The 20,053-nt window shown below is 49.3% G+C and overlaps 1 protein-coding gene across 3 annotated transcripts in view; it reads right to left on the bottom strand.

The window, feature by feature from the left end:
* The window catches only part of ECPAS (Ecm29 proteasome adaptor and scaffold), an 87,523-nt gene that overhangs the window by 6,753 nt on the left and 60,717 nt on the right, over positions 1-20,053 (bottom strand). For all 3 annotated transcript variants that reach the window (XM_054031501.1, XM_054031498.1, XM_054031500.1), the window contains exons 31-47: positions 18,829-18,908; positions 17,525-17,630; positions 16,414-16,461; positions 15,456-15,577; positions 13,514-13,664; positions 12,781-12,846; positions 10,683-10,772; positions 10,364-10,430; positions 9,304-9,395; positions 9,134-9,200; positions 8,657-8,848; positions 5,793-6,001; positions 4,936-4,979; positions 2,369-2,561; positions 1,510-1,651; positions 667-772; positions 392-480 (exon numbers count right to left, since the gene is read on the bottom strand). In XM_054031501.1, the coding sequence (XP_053887476.1) occupies positions 392-480; positions 667-772; positions 1,510-1,651; positions 2,369-2,561; positions 4,936-4,979; positions 5,793-6,001; positions 8,657-8,848; positions 9,134-9,200; positions 9,304-9,395; positions 10,364-10,430; positions 10,683-10,772; positions 12,781-12,846; positions 13,514-13,664; positions 15,456-15,577; positions 16,414-16,461; positions 17,525-17,630; positions 18,829-18,908 (1,864 nt within the window). The remainder of the gene's footprint in view (positions 1-391; positions 481-666; positions 773-1,509; positions 1,652-2,368; positions 2,562-4,935; positions 4,980-5,792; positions 6,002-8,656; positions 8,849-9,133; positions 9,201-9,303; positions 9,396-10,363; positions 10,431-10,682; positions 10,773-12,780; positions 12,847-13,513; positions 13,665-15,455; positions 15,578-16,413; positions 16,462-17,524; positions 17,631-18,828; positions 18,909-20,053) is intronic.

Raw genomic sequence — 20,053 nt, 5'->3', positions numbered from 1 at the left:
GTTCTCCAGTCCTACGTGACTCATCTTCTGCAAGGAGGACACTTAAAAAAGGTGAAGTTATGGATATGTAGAAAGTACAGGAGCCCACACAGCAATCTACCACCTCCAAAATCAAGGTATTTACTATTGGAGAGGAAGAGGTGTTCCTGCTCTAAAATAGTAAGACACTTCTGGTCAAAGCCATCACGGGCAATAGTTGTCAGCAGCCATTCCAAGGGAGGGAGCTTAAAGGGTACTCAAAGTTACGGGCTCTAACGTTACAGATTACACTTCAGTGAACATGTCCCGAGAAAGAGAGAGAGATTCAAATATATCCACCAGCCAGCTCCCAGAAGACAAGCATTTACACGAGCTGTTCATCACCAGCCGCCTGCTGGGAAAATACATTTACCTAAAGAGTGTGTGATAGACGAGCAGGTTTCCAACAGGATTTCTGTCAAAGCCCCAGGGTCTGAGTGCGCCTCTTCAAAAAGCATTAACCTAGCAAATGTAAAAGCAGTGTGAGACTCGTGCCGAAGGAAACAAGCCACTCTACGGAGCTGCTTGGCTTACTCTGAGGAATCATTACAGCCAACGTAACAGCGCATTTGTCACGATTTCATGAAAAGAATTGAAATGCCTGAGTGAAGGCAGGAAATAAAAGTGAAGCACAAGCAGGAAAATTACCCTTGAAAATAGGCGTTCATGGCCTGTAGCACTCCAAGCTGCACTTTCCACGTACTGAGTTTCAGACGCTCACACATTAATTTGCACAGCTCTTGCCAATAGCAGCCTGAAAACAACAAATTAGGGTGTCATTACATTAATAAGGGGAAGGAAGATGTGAACGTTCCCTACTTCACACTAATATCGCTGTCTATGTTCATGCTCCAAATTAGATCTGGCTTCAGTCACTGCAAGGAGATCAAAACATCCTCCTCCCACACAGGCCCCTGAAACCCTGGTTAATCCTGATGGGGCAACACTTTCATACATGGGGGCCAAATCACAAGCAACTAAATCCACATTCTCAATAAAAAGGGGCCTGATCATTCAGAGGTGCTGAGCCCCTGAAATTCCTATTGACATTAGTGGAAACAGTGGGTGCTCAGCACCTGGGAAAACCAGGCCACTTATTTAGGGGTCTTGCTTCAGGCACCCCAGTTAGAAAACATTGGCCTACACGTCCCATCACATCACTCTTCGCCTTCAAAACAGCTTGGGGCATGGCATTTAGTGCACTTGTAAGGACTCTTCAGGGGTGAGCCTGGGGAAAGACAGGATACGCAGTGTACGTTTGTTGGAGTGCAAAAGACCGCATCTTCCCCAGTTACTGTAAATTACTGCCAGGATGGCATATCCAGCAGATTGCACCAACTGACCCCGCTGCTCAAGCAAATGGCTCTTGAAAACCCTGGACATTCCTCCGCATCCCTTAACATGCTTTCTGGTGGAGTCCCTTTTTTTAAGCAAACGCTCTTTGATCCACACACTGCCAGCTTTGCTCATTATTTGTCTGATCCAACTTACGCTGTGTCTCCAGATTCCTAGGCCAGGCCTTGCCCAAACTCTCAAAGGCACAGAGCAGAGATTCCATCTGAAGCTCCTTTTCTTTTTCATTCTCGTCGTCATCATTCTTTGGTGAACCAGCGCCTACGCTCTCATGAGAATTCTGGAGAGGTACCAGGAATGGGGGGGGAAGACAGGACATTACGCTTTGCTAACAACCAGCCTGTGTATCTAGTCATCATATAATACACACACACAGTTAGAGAACCTCAATTCATTGAAGTTCTGTTGCCATCAGGAAAAGCTACAGAAATGTTATTAATTTCTATGCTGTCTTTCATCCAGAAGGACCCCAAAGCGCTTTAACAACACAGGGCCGAGTTTTCAGAGGTGCACCACACTTGTAGTTCCCATTGGCTTCAGCCCAAGTCACACTCTTCAAGACTCAGATGGGGGGCTGCACCCGGTAGACATCACACTGCACAACGGTGGGTTTGGAGGAGAAATGCTATGAAAACCCTGTGGTTTGAGACAGTGTCATGGGATCTTTCGTTTCCAGCAGAGCAGCCAGGGACTTGGGTTTTAATGTCTTTCTGGAGAAGCACCGCATGCCGGAAACCACATGGAACTCTGGGTTAGCTTCACTGAAAAGGTGAGGGGCTAAGACTAGACAAATCAAAAAAAGTGGGGATTGGGAAAAACCTTGTGAGATTACAAGTGGGAGACGTTCACACCTGTACTGGACCAGTCTGAATGGGGAGAGCTTTTCAAAGCATCAGCTCTGAGGAGAAAAAGCCCCATGAACAAGACTTCACCCAGGCAGGCCTACCACCACCAGCTAGTTTTCAAAAAAAAGTAAATCAAAAAGCTGATGCGTCACCTTCTTTATCATCGGAAAGATGATGTCCGCCAGCTCTTGGAAACGGTCTTCCTTTGTCGCCTTCAGCACGTCTGCCGTACATCGGAGCGCTACCATCTTGTACTTGAGGTTCTCTTTGCGACACTCTTTCAGGACAGCCTGGACAACATCATTGACGCTGGGCTGATTGGGCACAGACTTCTGCAACTCTGCACTGAAACACCAGAAGTACATGGAAGGTCAAACACAAGTTACACCCCCACGAGGCTGTTAGTTAAGTAAGCAGCTCCGACACCTTGAACCCAGGACGTCACACAATTACTGCCACAATTCAGACTTTCCATCCTTTTTATTTTAATATAGGTTAAATAAAATGTGTTATCACACACACACACACACACTCATACTGGTGCCAGTGAAGAGCTCAGAGCCGGACTGGGCCCTTTTCTAGGCCTGGTATGGCCGGTTCAAAGTGCTCTAGACAAGATCTTCTGGCCATCCCCCAAAATATCCAGTAATTTGCAAGGAGCAGATGCAGCCCTTGGAGCTGCGTCCTAATGGCACTCTCCTCTGGGAAGTTTTTCTCGGAAGAGGGAAGGGTTCCTTGTCATTTGGTGGAGTCTGGGGCATTTGCAAATGGGAAAAATGCTATTCAGGAGAACAAATCTCTAAGAACAAAAGTTAACCCGTTAGCTCCAGAGTGTGCGAATCTCCACCAGAGGCAAGGAATTCCTTCTCCCAGCATTAACCAGCGTACATACACGCACCCTCCGTTCTAAGGGCAACGTTTCACTCTCTGTGGCTCCATTCGTTCTCCCTTCCTTCCCTGTAAGTACATTTCTGAACCTGAGCTCTTCCTCAGTCTTGTAGTAACTGTTGTTCCCTCTTCCTTTCTTCTTCCTCACATTTTCCCCATTTCCTGTGTTCTTCCCTGTAGCGGGGCGGCCTGGCTTCCAGGCGCCCCAGGAAGCGATGAGCCAGAAAAGCCGCCAGAGTGGGCGGAGCCACCACGGCCTGTCCCCGCCCCCCGGAAGTCAAGGGGCGGGACAGGAAGTATAAAGGCCAGGCCCCAGCGCTCAGTAGCTGGCCGGCAGCGGGAGAGGACAGACGCTGGTGCCCGAGCTCCCGCGGACCTGAGCCTGCCGAGAGCCCGGTATCCAGAGGAGGACTGGCCGAGCCTGCCGAGAGCCAGGTATCCAGAGGAGGACTGGCCGAGCCTGCCGAGAGCCCGGTATCCTGAGGAGCAGTCTGAGCTTCCCCCCGCCGAGGGCCCAGAGGGAGCGACAGACCTACCTGGTGCTCGGGGCCCGGAGGAGCCCATGATCTGTGACCCAGCAGACGGAACTCAGGAGGAGCAGGTACCCACGGAGGAGGAGATGGGAAGTGGCCCGGGGATAGCAGACCCCGAACCCATGTCAGTGTGTTGCGGTCAGGATCCCCACTGACTGCGCGGCAGATGGACTGCTGCGGATAGGGCCCCGGGCTGGAACACAGTGGAGTGGGTGGGCCTGTGTTCCCCCCTGCCACCCCGCGCCGGGTGGCAGTCTCTCCTCCTCCTTGTCCAAGGGGCCTGGGCCCCTGACAGACTATCCGTTGGCTGCCCTGCCCTGACCTAGGGCCTGGGCTAACCCAAACTGACCCAGCCCCTGCTACAAGGCCTGGGCCACTGACTGACTATTGGTGTGCTGCCCCGCCCTGACCCAGGGCCGGAGCTGCTGATTGTGTGCTCAGTCCCTGCACAAAGGGCCTGAGCCCAGAACTGTTAATTGTCTGCTCAGCCCCTGCACAAAGGGCCTGAGCCCAGAACTGTTAATTGGCCGCTCAGCCCCTGCACAAAGGGCCTGAGCTCAGAACTGTTAATTGTCTGCTCAGCCCCTGCACAAAGGGCCTGAGCCCAGAACTGTTAATTGGCCGCTCAGCCCCTGCACAAAGGGCCTGAGCCCAGAACTGTTAATTGTCTGCTCAGCCCCTGCACAAAGGGCCTGAGCCCAGAACTGTTAATTGTCTGCTCAGCCCCTGCATAAGGGCCTGAGCCCTGAACTGTCAATTGGGTGCTTAGCCCCTACCCAAAGGTTGGGGCCCTGAACTGTCATTCGCTTTATAGCAGGGCGGCCTGGCTTTCAGGTGCCCCAGGAAGGCACGAGCCCCACCCCGGAACTACTACATTCCCCTACCTCCTCTCACACACTTTCAACACAACCCCCCAATCATTTCCTCCTCTGTCCCTCATCCTCTTTCTCAATCCCATCCCTCTGGCTTTCCCACTCCCATAGTCCACTCGCCCATCCATTCACCACCTTCACCATCCCACTCCTCCCATCCTGTCCCTACACCCACTGAGCAGCTCTGCTGCCAACTCTGGCTTCTGCCCAACAGCCCCCAGCCTCAGATCAGCAGGGAGAGGAGAAAAAGCGTCTATGTCTCAGGGGGAGATTAGGGTGGCAACAGTTCCTATGACCTCCTACTCCTCCCTGGAAAGGGCAGGTGGCAATGAATTCTCCCTCAGCACAGGAAAAGGCAGTGGCCATGCATAAATAGGCACAGGGAACCCATTTGATTAAACAATGTTTCGCTATAGGGACGGTTACCTGCATGCAGAGACGACGCTGGCGATAGCTTTCAGCAGCTCCTCCTGTAAGCATTAAAACAAAAGTGAGACGTGTTCATGAGAACAACTTCACCGCGAGACAGTGCTTTCCTCCTGCAGTTGTCACTGGTATCCCTAACTCTGTGGCTCAGGCAGATGCTGCAGAAGCATCCAAATGCCACTCACCTCTACAAGGGGCACATTCTTTCCATCACTCCACGGTAAACTGCACTGTTTTAATCTCATCCTCTCCCATCACTCATTCTTCCCATGGTAAACTAGCTCACTAGATGCCTACATTTCAAAAACACGACCCGGACGGGTTCTCACTCACACTGTCCTGCTGCATAGCTGGGCCTCAACGTGTCTAAACGTGCGCTGCCAGAGGGACAGAAAGTAGTCTGAAGAACCAGATTCTCATTTACATTAAGGTTTTTGGTTCTTTTTAAACTCCACAGTATGCTACTTGGTGCACTTATTTCCATTACCGACTGGGCATAGCCAGAGTTTCCCCATTTCCACCACCTTTAGTTACTGTGGTTCCATGCCTTGTCGTTTAAAAACATGCACACAAAAACATGTCGTTTAAAAACTCGCTCTAAATCGAATAGGAACAAAGCAGTTTGGGTATCTGAGCCACTGAACAGCCGCATGTCCGGGCCAGAACACCTCAGTGCCCCTCTTTGGGTATCAGGAACACACAGGTCAGGAAGGGTCCATCAACCAAAGCAAGATACATTTGGAATCCCACTCCCTGCAGGAACGGGAATGTTTATGGCTCACTATGTTCCGTTTCTGGGCTAAGGGACTGAACACCTGAGCCTCTCTCACGCAACTTGGCCCCAATTGTTTCTTTACCTTTCCTGCCCACGTTCTTCCAGACAGACCTTGCAACAATGCACCAACCACCATTCCCAGATGGGGCGGTACCAGGGAACCAGTTTGTTTGGCAATAGAGGCCATGGCAGCCGCTCCCTGGGCTTTCATCTTCCAAGACTGGGACTGCAGAGCCTTCTGGGTAATGGCGATCAACTCCTGCATATACAATCTAATGCCACCGTAAGTGCCTGTGTATCAAACACAAAGAAAAGCTGTAATTTTATGACATCAAAGGAACAAAAAGCTGATCCTTCAGAAGTAAAAGGATTCTTCTCTTCTGGCTGTGAGCTGAGTCACCAGATAACCTCCAGGTGACTCATCGTGTGGCCAAACAGTCATTCCAGCTCCTCCTCACCAAAACGGTTTTGTTTGCTAGATCCTTCAGAGCTGATTTAAGAGGGTCTTCAATACACAATTGAACAGGCGAGCCAATCTCCATCCCTTGATCTCGTGGGGATTAGGGTATTTCTCTTGTCGATTTCCAGGGAAATTTTATTTTTCTTAAAAAACCACATCCCTTGCTAATTTGATGGCAGCAGCTCCTCAGGTCCTGGGGAAGAGGTCTGCAACAGTAACCTACTGACTGGCTGGGAATTTTGAAACCAGGTCACTAAACAGCAAAGAAAGAGCTAGCATGTCACTCGCAAAGGGGCAAATTACACAGCTGCATCTTCCTTCATCCCAGGACATAAAAGGTGTTGAAATTGGTATCTAGAGCCCTCCTATTGGGGAGCACCCACTCTCTGGAGTTAATACTATGAGCACCACCTAGTGGATCCCAAATCAAATGAGATCTTCAATTTCCATCAGGCTAGCCCAGGCCCTGGGCCATCAGCCTTAATACCCCTCCCCACATCAGCACCTGCAGAGAGAGCAAACTTCATTCCATAAAGCTTTTGAATGCTGGGCCGAGATTAAAAAAGAAAAGTAGATATCCCCCATTGCAATAGTATCCAGCACCTCGCGGGGGGTAAGGGGCACTCCAGCTGGGAGTGTGGGCTCTAGGGTGGGGCTGGGGATGAGGGGCTCAGGGCTGGGACACAGGATGGGGGGCATGAGAGCTCTGGCTGGGGGTGCAGGCTGTGGGGTGGGGTCAGGGATGAGGAATGTGGGGTGCAGGAGGGTGCTCTGGTGCGGAGAGAGGACTTCCTCCCGGGAGGGGGAGGAGCAGGGGGAAGGGGAAGGGGAAGAGGAGAGAGGCACTTCTCCCCAGTCCTGGCAGGTTCGGGCCGCCCTGCCGGGATCAGGCCGCCCCGCTCAACTGATCAGTGCCGAGGTGTTGGAGACATGAAGGGTTGGTCTCAGGGCACATGCCAACACAGGTCTGTACCAGGTCACCAGTGAGCCGCGCCTTGAATCCCCGTCGGTGCCCAGGGTCTGGAGACGGAAGAGGGGTTCTTTGAACCGGTCTCCCTACTTCCAAGGCATGACAGCTCCATGTGGGTGAGTGCTGGCGGGACGTCCCCCACGATGGGGAACGGTGCCACTGAGGTGGGGACATGCGGAACGGTCCCAAGGCGGGTTTACCCTTGGGCTTGGGTATCACTGCCTGCAGTGCCTCGGGTGTCGACGGGACTTCGAGTTGACAGAGGCCCTCGTCAACATCCGGTGTGGCAGGCATGGTACGGGGCAGGGGCGGCTCTATGTGTTTTGCCACCCCAAGCACAGCAGTCAGGAGGCTTTCGGCGGCGCGCCTGCGGGTGGTCCGCTGGTCACGCCGATTCGGTGGCATGCCTGCGGGAGGTCCGCAGGTGCCGCGCCTTCGGTGTCCCTGCCGCCGAATTGCCGCTGAATCCGCAGGACCGGCGGACCTCCCACAGGCATGCCACCGAAGGCAGCCTAACTGCCGCCCTCACAGGGACCGGCAGGACGCGCCCCGCGGCTTGCCGCCCCCAGGCACGCGCTTGCTGCGCTGGTGCCTGGAGCCGCCCCTGGTACGGGATGGGCTAGACCGCTTGACTTGAGCTGGGGCTCGACTCCCTGACGGAGGTGTTGAGCTGCCCAGCATGGGTCTTGGCTCTCCTCCAGCCCTCTCTTTATGGGAAGTGAGAGATCTTCCCCTCACGGTCCTCTTGGGCTTGTTGGCTGGAGCCGAGGAGGGGGATTGGTGCCGGCTTGTAGAAGGTGCCAGCAGGGCATTCCGCACCGACGCTGCACTGCTTGGGGCCGAGTCAGCCCTCTGCTCTGGTGCCGGGGTCAGCACTGATTCCCTCAGGAGCGCCCTGGGATGGATGTCTCTCTCCTTTTTTTGTTTGGGGTTTAAATGATTTAGAGATGTGACACTTGTCGCTTGTGTGTCTTTTGCCTAGACACCTTAAACAACTATCATGCGGGTCGCTGATGGGCACAGGCCACTTACGATGATCGCATGGCTGAAAGCCTGGGGACCAGCGCATGCCCAGTCTCTAGGCTGAGTCCCGTCTGGAACCAACTAACTGGAACACACACTAAGGGTAACTATATACAACTATTTTACAGGAAAAAAAGTTCGTGAGACACACTGAACGAAGTGAAAAGCTAGCCAAAGCAGCAGACGTTCCAGCACCATCACTGGAGGCACGAAGGAACGGAGGATTGGGGGGAGCTGGCAGCACCCTTTATGTGCATGTGTGTGCCACTCCAGGGGGCGCCAGAGTGGGTCCACTATGGATACCACTGAGGGAAAAACTTCCAGCACCGGTGCATGTGGCGAACACACACATCTACTATGGAATGGACGTGAGCAAGCACTCCAAGAAGAATTAAAGGTTAAATTTTTCGCAAACTTTGAGGATGATGTTTCCTCTAGATTCTCAGCAGCCCCAGCAAGAAGCAAGCATCTACTGATCTCCAGATCAACTTACCAGGTACATTTTCCTGCCACACTTCGGTCCACAGATTAGAATCATCTTTCTCTCCTTTCTCTTCATCTGTGACCTCGTGCATGCCCAGAAATGCCAGAGGCAAGACCTGTTTGGCATGGTTCTTCAACACGTCCGGGCTGTAGCGCCCGATGGCATGAACAGTTAAAGCACAGCCTATCCTATAGACCGGTTCTGAAGGACAAGGGGAGAAAACAATTACACAGTTTGGTCATTTGGAGCCAGTGACTTCTCTCCCTTGCTGGTGAGAATCCAGAGTCACTCCGCGGAAGCAGGGGAGGGAGTCACACGGGTGTATAGGAGAGGAGTAGCACTGTGTGTTTTCCATTAATGTACACATTAGTGCTCTGCATGAATGGGGATGAAAATACTAGAACATGCCTTCCCCCCCCCCCCCCCCCCCAGGAGCTGGTTCCCTGCCTCATACAGTAAGCCTGAAATCCACCAAAAACCACATACCTTCCTTCTCCATGTACCAGCTGTTGAGCTTCTGCAGTAGTTTCTCAGTGCTACTATCCCGGGAGGTCTTTAAAAAAAGTCAGAGAGAGACTCAAATCATTTAAATACACGTAACCTTCCCCCTCCCAAAAAACCAATATCATAAACACAATTAAAAGACACCAGCTCACCCGAACTAGATGCCCCATAGCAAATGCAAAAGACTTCTGCACCACGCTGTTGCGATCAGTCAGCCCACTGAGTAAAGCACTCATGAGTTTGCCTGTTTGAAAAGAGACAGGATTGATTCTGGTAACGCAAACTTGGACTGCTATGGGTTACAGCGCCTGAATTTTATTACATCATTTCTGTTTCCGCACCAGTCGCTTTCTTTAGTTTGTTAATTATGCATGAAAGTGTCCTTTAACAGGATGATAAAACTTCATCTGGCCCCATGTACACACGCAAAACCAAAACCAGTTTAAACAGCTGTCACTGGAGCGTAGCCAGGAGGACAATTCTGCTGTTTTGCAGCTAGTGACACGCATAGCCATAGCTGGTCTACAAGGGCATCTGGTTTCAGCCCCATTGTCCCCCAACCCATTAAACTATATTTCCTTCTGGTAACGTAGACGAGACCTGCCCAAGCCTCCCAAATCGCGATAAAGCCTTGGATGTTCCAACGGTAGCTGTGACCCTGATTAGGTTGCCAGTAGGGACTGAACACAAGACTTACAGGTCTAACAGCATGAGCCACTACTGCCTGAGCTGAAGCAGCAGCTCCATCAGCTTGAAGGCAGCAGCAGACTCGTACTGTGAGCGAGTCCCTACAGCGGAACAAAGACACAGCTGGCCAGGGCATTAAAGAAGGTTTCCACACAGTGGGGCAGCACTGCTGAGGCACAATTCCAGAGAGGAAACGTGCTCTAGTCGTGTCGGGGGACAGCCCTGTTATACCCTTAATCCCTGGTCATGCTGGCAAAGGAAAACGTGCTCGCAACCACGGTTAAAACACAGCTATCGCTCATCTGCTTCAGACGTGGCAGGGAGAGGCCCTAGGCCCATTCCAGAGCCACTCCCTCAACCCCTCTTAGGGCTTATCCCTACCACCCTTTTCTGCGTGAAGCAGCTCCAAGAGAGGGCCGGAGAACACGAAGAGCACTGTGTGCTGGCAGACAATGGAAACCAGGCTATTCAGGAGAGACTCTAAAAGCAACTTAAACCAAACCCCTCTCTGAAAGGAAACCTTACCTGAGTACGGCGTTAAGTCCTGGGGACACTGAGTGGTTAGTGACACAATGACGCTGGCACAGCCTCCCTGAAAGGTTGCAAGAGAAAAATCGATGTTATTAGCGTATTCTACCGAATCCACCAGCTGCACAACAAAGGTGAGGTTATTAGTACACATGTCGAAAAGCAAGTCAGGTGGGCGGACAGGAATCCCGATCAGAAATGAGCCGTTTTCAGCTATTACAGCTGCTGCTTCAGAGTCAAAAGCACCATAATAGGGTTGGCATTGCAGCGTTTTGCTGCCCCCACTGCCCAAGTCTTAGTAAAGCTGCAGACGTACCTTAGTGCCCAGGCCTATTCCACTTTTGATCAGCTCACACAGCCTAGGAACCAGCTCACCAAGGACGGACACATCCAGATACTGCAAGCACTATGGAAAGGGAAGGGATGAAAGAGTAAATCTTGAGAAGACACTGAAGCCAGGCCTGTACCATAAACAGAAAAGATGCTATTTGCTTTTACTTCACTGCACTTGGGAGCTTATTGTATTGTGTAGCACTCATTTTAAAGGGACACGGTCAGGCCCCAAATATAGATTAGCAGCCTGATGCATCACGCCGTTACACTGGGGCGACCTCACTGAAACCAACGCTTGCCCCGTTGTAGAGCTGGTGCATCAGAGTGCTGATTTGGGCCCTTTGTATTTTTAAGAAGATATAAAATAAAACCACTATCAAGTAAATAAATTTGTGGGTGTAAATTTTGGCAGGGATGTAAACATTCCCCAGCAGCCATGTGAAACCTCAACACCGCAGCGCTAACGCATCAGAACCAGACAATGCTGAGATTATTTCCCATCTCAATCGTCTACGATGTTGATAGCAAATGGAAGGAAATTTCTCTTCTAAAAAACCATGATTTTTTAAATGATCATGTCTCTAACACCAGAAATCCTATCAAAAGCATTGCACTTTTCTCCATTTCCTTCCTAGGGTTTCTATAGATTTAACTCAGTAATAAAAAAAGAAGCATTCCCATTCCAAGTTATATTGCTCATGGAGTTATGCTGACAATACAGAAGCCCTCACTCAGATTATTAGGACGTTTGGCAACATTGTCATCAAGGGTAAAACTGAGCCATTAGGTGGAGCCCAAGGCATGGTGCATAAACTGGAGGCCTTATGTCTCAAGGAGAGCCCTCCAAGGCCAATACATCCTGTGAGTAATTTGCTATTGCCCTTTACAAGGGTGTCTGCTTCTCCAAGCCACGTGAAATTGTGTCCACATGAGCAGGGGATGCACAGAAAACAAGATGGTTTTGATTCCCTTTACACCGGACGGCTTCGCTGTGAGAGGAGTGGGGCCTGTGCCTGACTACTTCAGGGAGCACTGGGGTCTCAGTGAGGTGCTTCAGAGACCACATCACCGAGACCACAATGGCACAGAATGGCCCCAGCACCTCACACAATGGAGGTTTTATTAAGAACAACTGGGACAGCTGACAGCGTCCGTGTTTATATTCCTGTCTGCTTTCATGTCACAGGCTGGGTAAAGAGTGGCGGTCACAGCCCCATCCCTTCTGAAGACGGCCATAGAGTTCAAACTGAAGAAGAGGCCACAGACGTACTTTTCACTCAGAAGGCAGCTCCTCCAGCAGAACGCCAGCCCGTGGCGGGGTGCCTGGGCACCATGGAAGGCTGAACTCAGGAAAAACGGGTGTGGAATACTGAATAACCTACACCATTTCCAACAGCAGCTGGATTTTCCCCAAAGGTTTCCCACTGAAGTACTGTCCTGGCCCAGATCTAAATGTCTAAAGCACTAAAAACCACTGGTAGGACAGGAGAAAGGGAAAAATAACAGAGCTCTGAGTGTCCAGAAGCAATTCCCTCACACTGCCTCCTGGGGACCCAAGCTGGGAACAAATTAGGAATGCAGATCCTAGGGCAAGTGGAGATAAGACTACAGAGGAGAAGTATTTGCACTCTTAAAGAAGTGGAGGAGTCCCTCCATGCTAGCATTCAGCATCCCCTGAAATTGTTGGGTCACCCACGGAAGAGCATTAGTTGTCACCCTTAAGAACAAAACACTCCTATGCTCTTCACCACATCATGGGCAGCTCCTCAGCTGGTGCCAATTGTCACAACTCTACTGACCTCAATGGACACCAGATGAGGATCTCCCCATCTGGCCGCACGGCAGTTGCTATGAAGGAGAAGGAAGGCCAGTAGCTACCTGTGGGAGGTATTGGGGGAGGGATAGAAGGTATAATCTAAACGAAGAGGTGGACAAGAGCCCATACCTGAGGAACTCTGACAATCAAATGAATGGTTGTCTGATAAAAGCCTGAAGGGAAGTTCCCCATCATGTTACCACTTTGGTCATTATCCACCCTCCCACATGTCTACTTTAGGACCTTTCCTAAATCCAACACCTACCATATTAATTGTTTCCATCATGGGAGATGATTTAGCAGCACTAAGTCTGGCACTATCCATTGCAGCCTAAAGGAAACAGAACAAACAAAACAGATGTAATCTGAAGCCAGTAGAAAAAGCCACCACATCTCAACATCAAATGCAATGTGTTTCCCCACAAACTCTGACTAGTGCACATTTTCAGATAACTACAGGCAAGAAGCAGATGTCAGCAATGGGGCGTTGGGAGATCACCGCAGTCTAGTACCCCTCTCTATTAGGAAAGCCCAGGTTTAATGACGGTGCTGAAAACACCCCCAATCTGATTACTGGAGCTTACATTATAACTAGCAATGGTGCTTCAGATGTTGCATTTCCAGGAAATAGGTGCCAGGTTTGTTAGGGTAGATGCAACCTGCATATTTACAGAGGTCTCTGGCTGTTCCATAATTTTACTCAGGGCTGAAGTCAGATTTACTAACAGTTATTGTCAAGATTGCTTTTTTCCCCCTTTATGAAAAGACTGGGGGCACACAGTGCATTTAAAAAAATCCTCCAGTAACTCCATGGTTCTCTGTGTCATATAAAAATAACAGATAACAGTTCAGTAGATACATTAGCTAATTCCCTTAACACCTTGGGATGCCTCTCGCTCAGAATTGCTGATTTATTCTGTTCATGTCTGTGGGAGCCTTGACGCTATCAATCCTTGTGAAACGGCTGTGAAAACATACCCCCTGGTTGTTACACTTACTTTCTCCTGATCCGTAGCGCGGAGACTCAAATAATTGAGAACCTGGGGTTCCAACACGCTTAAGGACTCCAGCAAAGCTGGGATGAGCTTTGGCGCGTGAGGCTTCAGCATAACACCAGCACTTTTACTGATCTTCACAAGAGTGTTAATGCTGGAAAAGAATTGAAGCTCATGTCATCCCACAGCCTTTACAACTCTAGTTATTTACAAAAGCCCTTTCCCCAAGTGTAGCTGGCATCCGTGCCAACTCTGTGCTGACACACCACCAGATTCAGATCTGCTGCATCCGTACAAATCTGGAGTATGTCTGCGAATGGAATTTTTCTGTGTCTTTTCAATTTAACTGAGACCAGAATCTTGCCTAGAGACTCTACTGATACTTACACATTGTTCAAGCTATTTTATCCTCTCGCACAGATTGCCTAGCGTATCCAGTGTTGCAAAGAGAATATTATTTAGACACATTTGAACACAGAAACAGGAAGCAACTAGATTATTAGATTAGGAGACACTACGCAAAATCAGCTCAGAAACTTCAGTCATCTCTGCACAAGTGAACCCCCCACCCTTTAAAACAATATGTTCAACCGCATCACTCCATTCCACACAGGCTGCTGCTCTCAAACACATTCCATGTGTTAGACCCTCCCTCAAACAGTTAGTGGCCCAAGAGGTGTGCTAATGGACTGTCACTTGAAAATCAGGAAGGCAACAAAGTACTTTCAAACTCTCACAAGGAAGAAAACAATTCATGAGAGATTTGTTACGGTTTGTTGTTTTTTTTTTTAATCTGCTGGATAATAATGTTAATGAGATCAGTTTATTCCTGCAAAAGACAGCTTCACTTCAGCTTTTAGCTAACTTCAGAACCTTAGTTACTGCTTCATTTATTCCATGCAGAAAGATTACAAAATAATAATCAATGGCAAAGTGCAATTCTTTCATCTCAAAGGACCCTAAAGGAATTCAGAAACTAAAATACAAGCATTCAGCACCACGGAAATGCAGCCACCTCTGTAGTGTGCGCAACCAGCCCAAAGAATGCTGAAAAAGAGCGATGCAGAGGGAGGAGCAGTGAAGAAATGTTGGCCAAGGAGACACAAGGGTAAATCCCTTTTCATGAGCATTTTACATGTACACACCATCAGCTTGTGAGGCCCTACAGAAGAGTCTCACATACTACACACTGCCTGGGGGTCAGTTTACTTGCTGCAGAAAGATGGAAGGCTGGATTGACTCCTGCTGTGACCTGTGCAACTGCAGTGTCTTTCATTTGTTGTCCCCCTACTTGACTTAAGCCCTGGGCTCAGTAGCACCTGTCCTTAGGCTGGGGAGGGGCCTTTGGATGCCCCCAGGAACTCAATAGGTGCAGAGAGGCTGGATATTCTGAATAGGAGACTTAGGCTAGCTACACTACGGGGGGGTCGACCTAAGATACGCAACTTTAGCTACGCAAATAGCATAGCTGAAGTTGCGTATTTTAGGTCAACTTACCTAGCTGTGAGGATGGTGGCGAGTCGACCGCTGCCGCTCCCCTGTCAACTCCGCTTCCGCCTCTCGCTGCGGTGGAGTTCCAGAGTCGATGGCAGAGCGATCAGGGATCAATTTTATCGCGTCTACACTAGACGCGATAAATCAATCCCAGATAGATTGATCGCTACCTGCCGATCCGGCGGGTAGTGAAGACATGCCCTTACACTATTGCACCAGCCCTGTTTAGTTAAAGAAATCGCACTCTAGGAAACCACTAGAATTCTCTGAGCTGCTGTTTTAACTGGACGAAATCAGGGGGAAGCGAGGGGGCTGTTTTTTCTGGGGATGGGGAGAGGGGATTAAAACGGCAAGTGATTAACGGACACGCTGCAGTTCAGGTGAATAAACCAAATCCCCTTGAACAAACACACACCCAAACCCAAGGGAATGTACTGGCTGTAAAACAAACCTCAGAGCCCGAACTTCAGTCACTGTGCTCATCATTCCTTTGTCCAGCAGGCAGGGCAGCAACACCGCTATAGTTCTCTGGCCCGCTGCGCCTTTGGCGGGGTCGCACATTTTCACACACACCTAAGGATAAATAGGAGAGGCGACGTCACACACGGCTAAATCTTTCCTCAGATTTAACCCAGCACCTTCCCGCGTGCGATGGGAAAAGTTACGGAGGAACCAGAGCCAAGAGACTGGGTCACATTCAGACTTCGTGTACATGGGAGCAGCCCACGGAAGTCAACGCAGTTGTGCCTGGTCGTGTCAGGTCTGGGTTTGCCCGTTAGAGCACCATTACTTTTGTATGGGGGATTAAACGCTCAGCCAAATTCCAGCTCAGTGCTATATCGATATTCGCTCTGAATGGGGACGTGGAGACAGGAACCGTGCTGCCTTCCAAATCCAGGCATGGCATCGCCCTGGCCCTCAACAATTGGATCTAGTAATGGAAACACAGCTGCTGTGCAGGTTATTTCAGCCAGATTGGCCCAAATGGTGAATGGCCACAACAGCAGGTCCCAAAGTAGGAGAGTCGCAAACCCCAGGAAGGGCAGCTAAACCCTGTCTCGTCAGCTCCATTTCTATGCACATGTGCACGCGCTGTACACTGCACATAACGCCGCTCTTTAACCCTCTAAAAAAAGAAGGGCACACGGAAGCAGATTTCAGATGTTTTCCTCCAACAGGTCACATTGATTTCAACAGGGGTTATCAGTGTGTACGGGATGCAGGATCACACTTATATTTATCTCCACTGGGCTATAACGTAGCACTGCACCTTAGTACCAGGGTAGTTTATATGAGAGTAATTTGTAATCAAAGGTCATTCTTGGACAGGTGGAAATTAACTATTATACACCACCACATACAACACACCCTCCACATACACAGTCTGCAATGAAGAAGTTCAATTTTACCTTACTTAACGTTTTCAGGGCTAGTTCTGCTGCTTTTCGTACAGACTCCTGCAGAAGAAGTTAAAATTCCATTAAGATTTTATTTAAACTTTTTGTTTTATCATTACTGACCTACCTGGACTTTCCAGACAAGTATTGACAAATCTGATTCATAACCTGTGATCTGTTTGTGTATGGTCAACCTCTTATCACTGTGTGTGTGTGTATTTATTTTGTTCAGATTCCAAAAAATGGGAACCGTGTGCTATGAAACCAATTTGATCCTGATTTATGACTAGCTGTCATTTTTCCATTTAAAGGAGTTCCCATGCTTTGTTCTTCCATGCCACTAATGTTGGAGGATCTGTCCTTTTCCAAAAGGAAACATAAAATCTCTCCTGTATGTTTTATTCTCTACTCAGAAGCATTTTTGAAGAATTCGGTTATACTGTTTCTACCAACATCATATTTAGGACTGGTTTTATTTTGCCTTTCACCCACACAGCGAAAATGATGCAATTCCAGCTGAGTTTGTGAAAGCAACAAGGCCTAACCTCTGCCCCTCCGATCACAGCACAATTTCAGATGCAAAGAAGCTTTAGCCCTGCTTGAACAGGCAGGGCTGGATGTTAGGAAACATAAGGCTTGATCCTGTAGGATGCCGAACACTCTGGTCTGCAGAACACTTAAGCGTGTGCTTCACTTTAACACATGAGTGAACCCAGTTGGACTACTCATGCGCTTGAAGTTAAGCATTCACTTAAGTGTTGTGCTGGGTCAGGGCCAGACTGTTCAGCACTTTGTAAGATTGAGCAGAATAGAAAACAGTGTGTGCTGTATACGCCCCCCTCAAACCTACTTGCTCTCCCAGAACTGCACAAGATGCTCTGGATAAACCGAGTGGAGAAGGTCTCAGAAGGCATCACAACACTATGAGGAACCCATATGAAGAATTTCCCAAGCATTTTACTCATTGGGACCTGAACAGTGGTGAGCACCTGCAACTTCCATTGGCTTCAGCTGATTCTTCACAGAGATACTTTTCTAAACTTGCAGCAGATGAGATATTCCCTCCAGATTTGCTAAATTGTCAGCTCTTACAAAAAGTATAATTAACAGGAAGCTGTATTACCTTAATATCATCTTGCACTCGGAACAGGGTTTCCCAGATTTCTGGAAGTTTATCAATAATGTCATCCAGTGGTCGGCCTCTTAATAAGTCATTCAGTGCTAGACAGCTGCAAACACAGTTTTGTTTCAGACAGGGATACAATACAGAAATAAAATGCTAAAAACCAAAACAACCCAAAAAACCCCACCACACATTACTGTCACCTAAACTTACTTCCAAAGGCAGGCCGTCCTTGGCAGGAAAGACCTCTGGGCCTGACTCTCATTTACACTAAAGCCACTTTGCATCATTTTGGCAGCGTAAAGGGGCCTGAGAGTCAATGAAAATGTAACACACACCTACTAAAAAGCCCCTTTACACTGCGAGAGAGAGGCAAAGTGACTTTGTGTAGATGAGAATCAGGCTCCCCAACGCCAGAATAAAGCAATAGCTCATGAAACCCCATCTCCTTCAACAGATACCTTCGTTATATTTCCCAGCCCTGATTTACTGCTGCTTTTCAGTGCATGATATTCTAATGACTCCATCTAACTCCGGGTGGGGAGGTGGAACGGAGACATTCGATGGATCAGGTTTGGAGCACAGATTAGATGTTTATGCTGGTTTGCTGATGAGCTAGATCAAAAAATGTTTAACTAACAGCAGCTCATTATCAGAGCTGTATCTAACTGCACCCTCCTATCACCAAGTCCTTATACTACACACTGATAAATGGACTGTCCATAGACTCAGACCATGACACAGGATACGTCCACACTTCGGAACCCCTCCAAAAACCCAACCAAACACACCACACACAGAGCGGGTCTCAGAGCCCAGGCCAATGCTACGGAGCTTAAAAAAAAGCAGTGCGGACATTTCTGCTTGGGCTGGAGCCTGGGCTCTGAGTCCTGCCCCGCTCGCCAGGTTTCAGAGCCTGGGCTCCAGCCCGAGCATCTACATGGCTGTTTTAAGCCCTGCAGCACAAGCCCGGTTCTGAGCCTCACTGGTTTTAGTTTGCAGTATAGACATTCCCTAAAACTTTTCAGGCTCTGGGACCCCCCCCAAGAACGTTGCAATCAGAAGACACTTTTCTTCAGAGCTTTTAACCCAGTATCACAGCAGGGCTGAATGGGATCCAACCCTGAAACACAAGGCGTTGCGGTATATCCTACTTCAGCACGACTCTGTTCTGGTGGTGGGCTCCATTCTGTCCACACCCCCCGCCCCACCCCTCGGCCCTTTTCCTTTCTAAATCCACTAGAATTTCTAACGACGTGTTGGCAGTTTTGTTTAAAGAGGAAGACGTCACTGTTCAACTATACCTGGATTCTCTGATCCTCCACATGTTGCTGGTCAGGTTGTTGAGCAGATCATCCAGAATCTCCTTCATGTATTTATCAATCTGGTGGAAGAAAAGAAAAAAAACATAGACCAGGAGCAGCCTGCAGCTTCCCATCAAGGCTCTGGCCTTGCAACTGGATCCACATACATGGGTCTGACTGCATGACTGGGACCGTAGCAAGCAAAAGTCCTGGTCTTTAGCTAGTACCTGCCAAGATTTTCCACCTTGCTAAGGAAGGTCTTTGTGGACGAGACACAACGCCCCCAGAGATACCAGCCAAAGTGCAGCAAATCCTGATCGACTGTGAAAGGTCAGAGCTGACCTTGCATGAACCTGTTCTGCTTGGGCTGGCTCTCTTGCTCCAGTTTGGAAGAGACTTCCCCTCTGCTGGTTCAGAGCCCAAGGCTGCGGGGAGCCACATTAGCCATGTGGAGAAGGGAAAGCTAGAGCCCTCCAGCTCTTTTGTTATGGAGAGGTTTGGAAGCAGAAGCAAATAGGTCTCTAGAAAGAGCAGAAGCAGGATATTTCCACATGCCTGAGAGCCTCCGAATCTACTTATGCAGTTTTTTATGGGGAGAGGTAGGATTGGGGCTGCTAAGAAGAAAACTCACTCATCCATTCCAGAGTTTCAGGAGCCCAGGGAAGAGAGGGCCTACCACTGAACTCTCCTACCTCCTGTAGCTTGGGGACAGCTTCTTCCACTGAGTCAGCATCTGCTTCTTCCAATGAGCAACCTCCTCGCCACTTCAGGGAAGCGGATCACCTGATCTTTGGCTGCCACAACCCCAGAGCCCTCTTCAGCCACTGACGGGTGAACCGTACCCTCACAAAGCAGCAGGGGCCCGTAGGGGCTTCTCATAAAAAAGGCAGGAAGTGCTGCAACCCCTCCTTTATGGGGCAGCAGAACTTGAACGTGGCCCTGGCAGATGAGCTCAGGAAGATCCTTCCATGCATAACAGGCAGTGTGGAGACATCTGTGCATCTTCTATTTCTCCCAATAAATTCCACATCCCCTGTTCTACTTGGCTAGGTTAGAACCTATTCTACATAGTAAGAGGTTTCCTCCTTCTCATACAGCACAGATCATCAATGCCTTTCACAAGATGCTCCTCAGTTATTTCTTGCCGAGAATCCTGCTGAGATGCTCAAGCATGTGGCTTTTCACTCCAACACCCTACAGACCCAAATGGGACATGAGAACGCAT

This window comes from Malaclemys terrapin, chromosome 6, assembly GCF_027887155.1.
Source record: "Malaclemys terrapin pileata isolate rMalTer1 chromosome 6, rMalTer1.hap1, whole genome shotgun sequence".
NCBI lineage: Eukaryota > Metazoa > Chordata > Testudines > Emydidae > Malaclemys > Malaclemys terrapin.
This window is presented reverse-complemented; position numbering and strand designations above follow the sequence as displayed.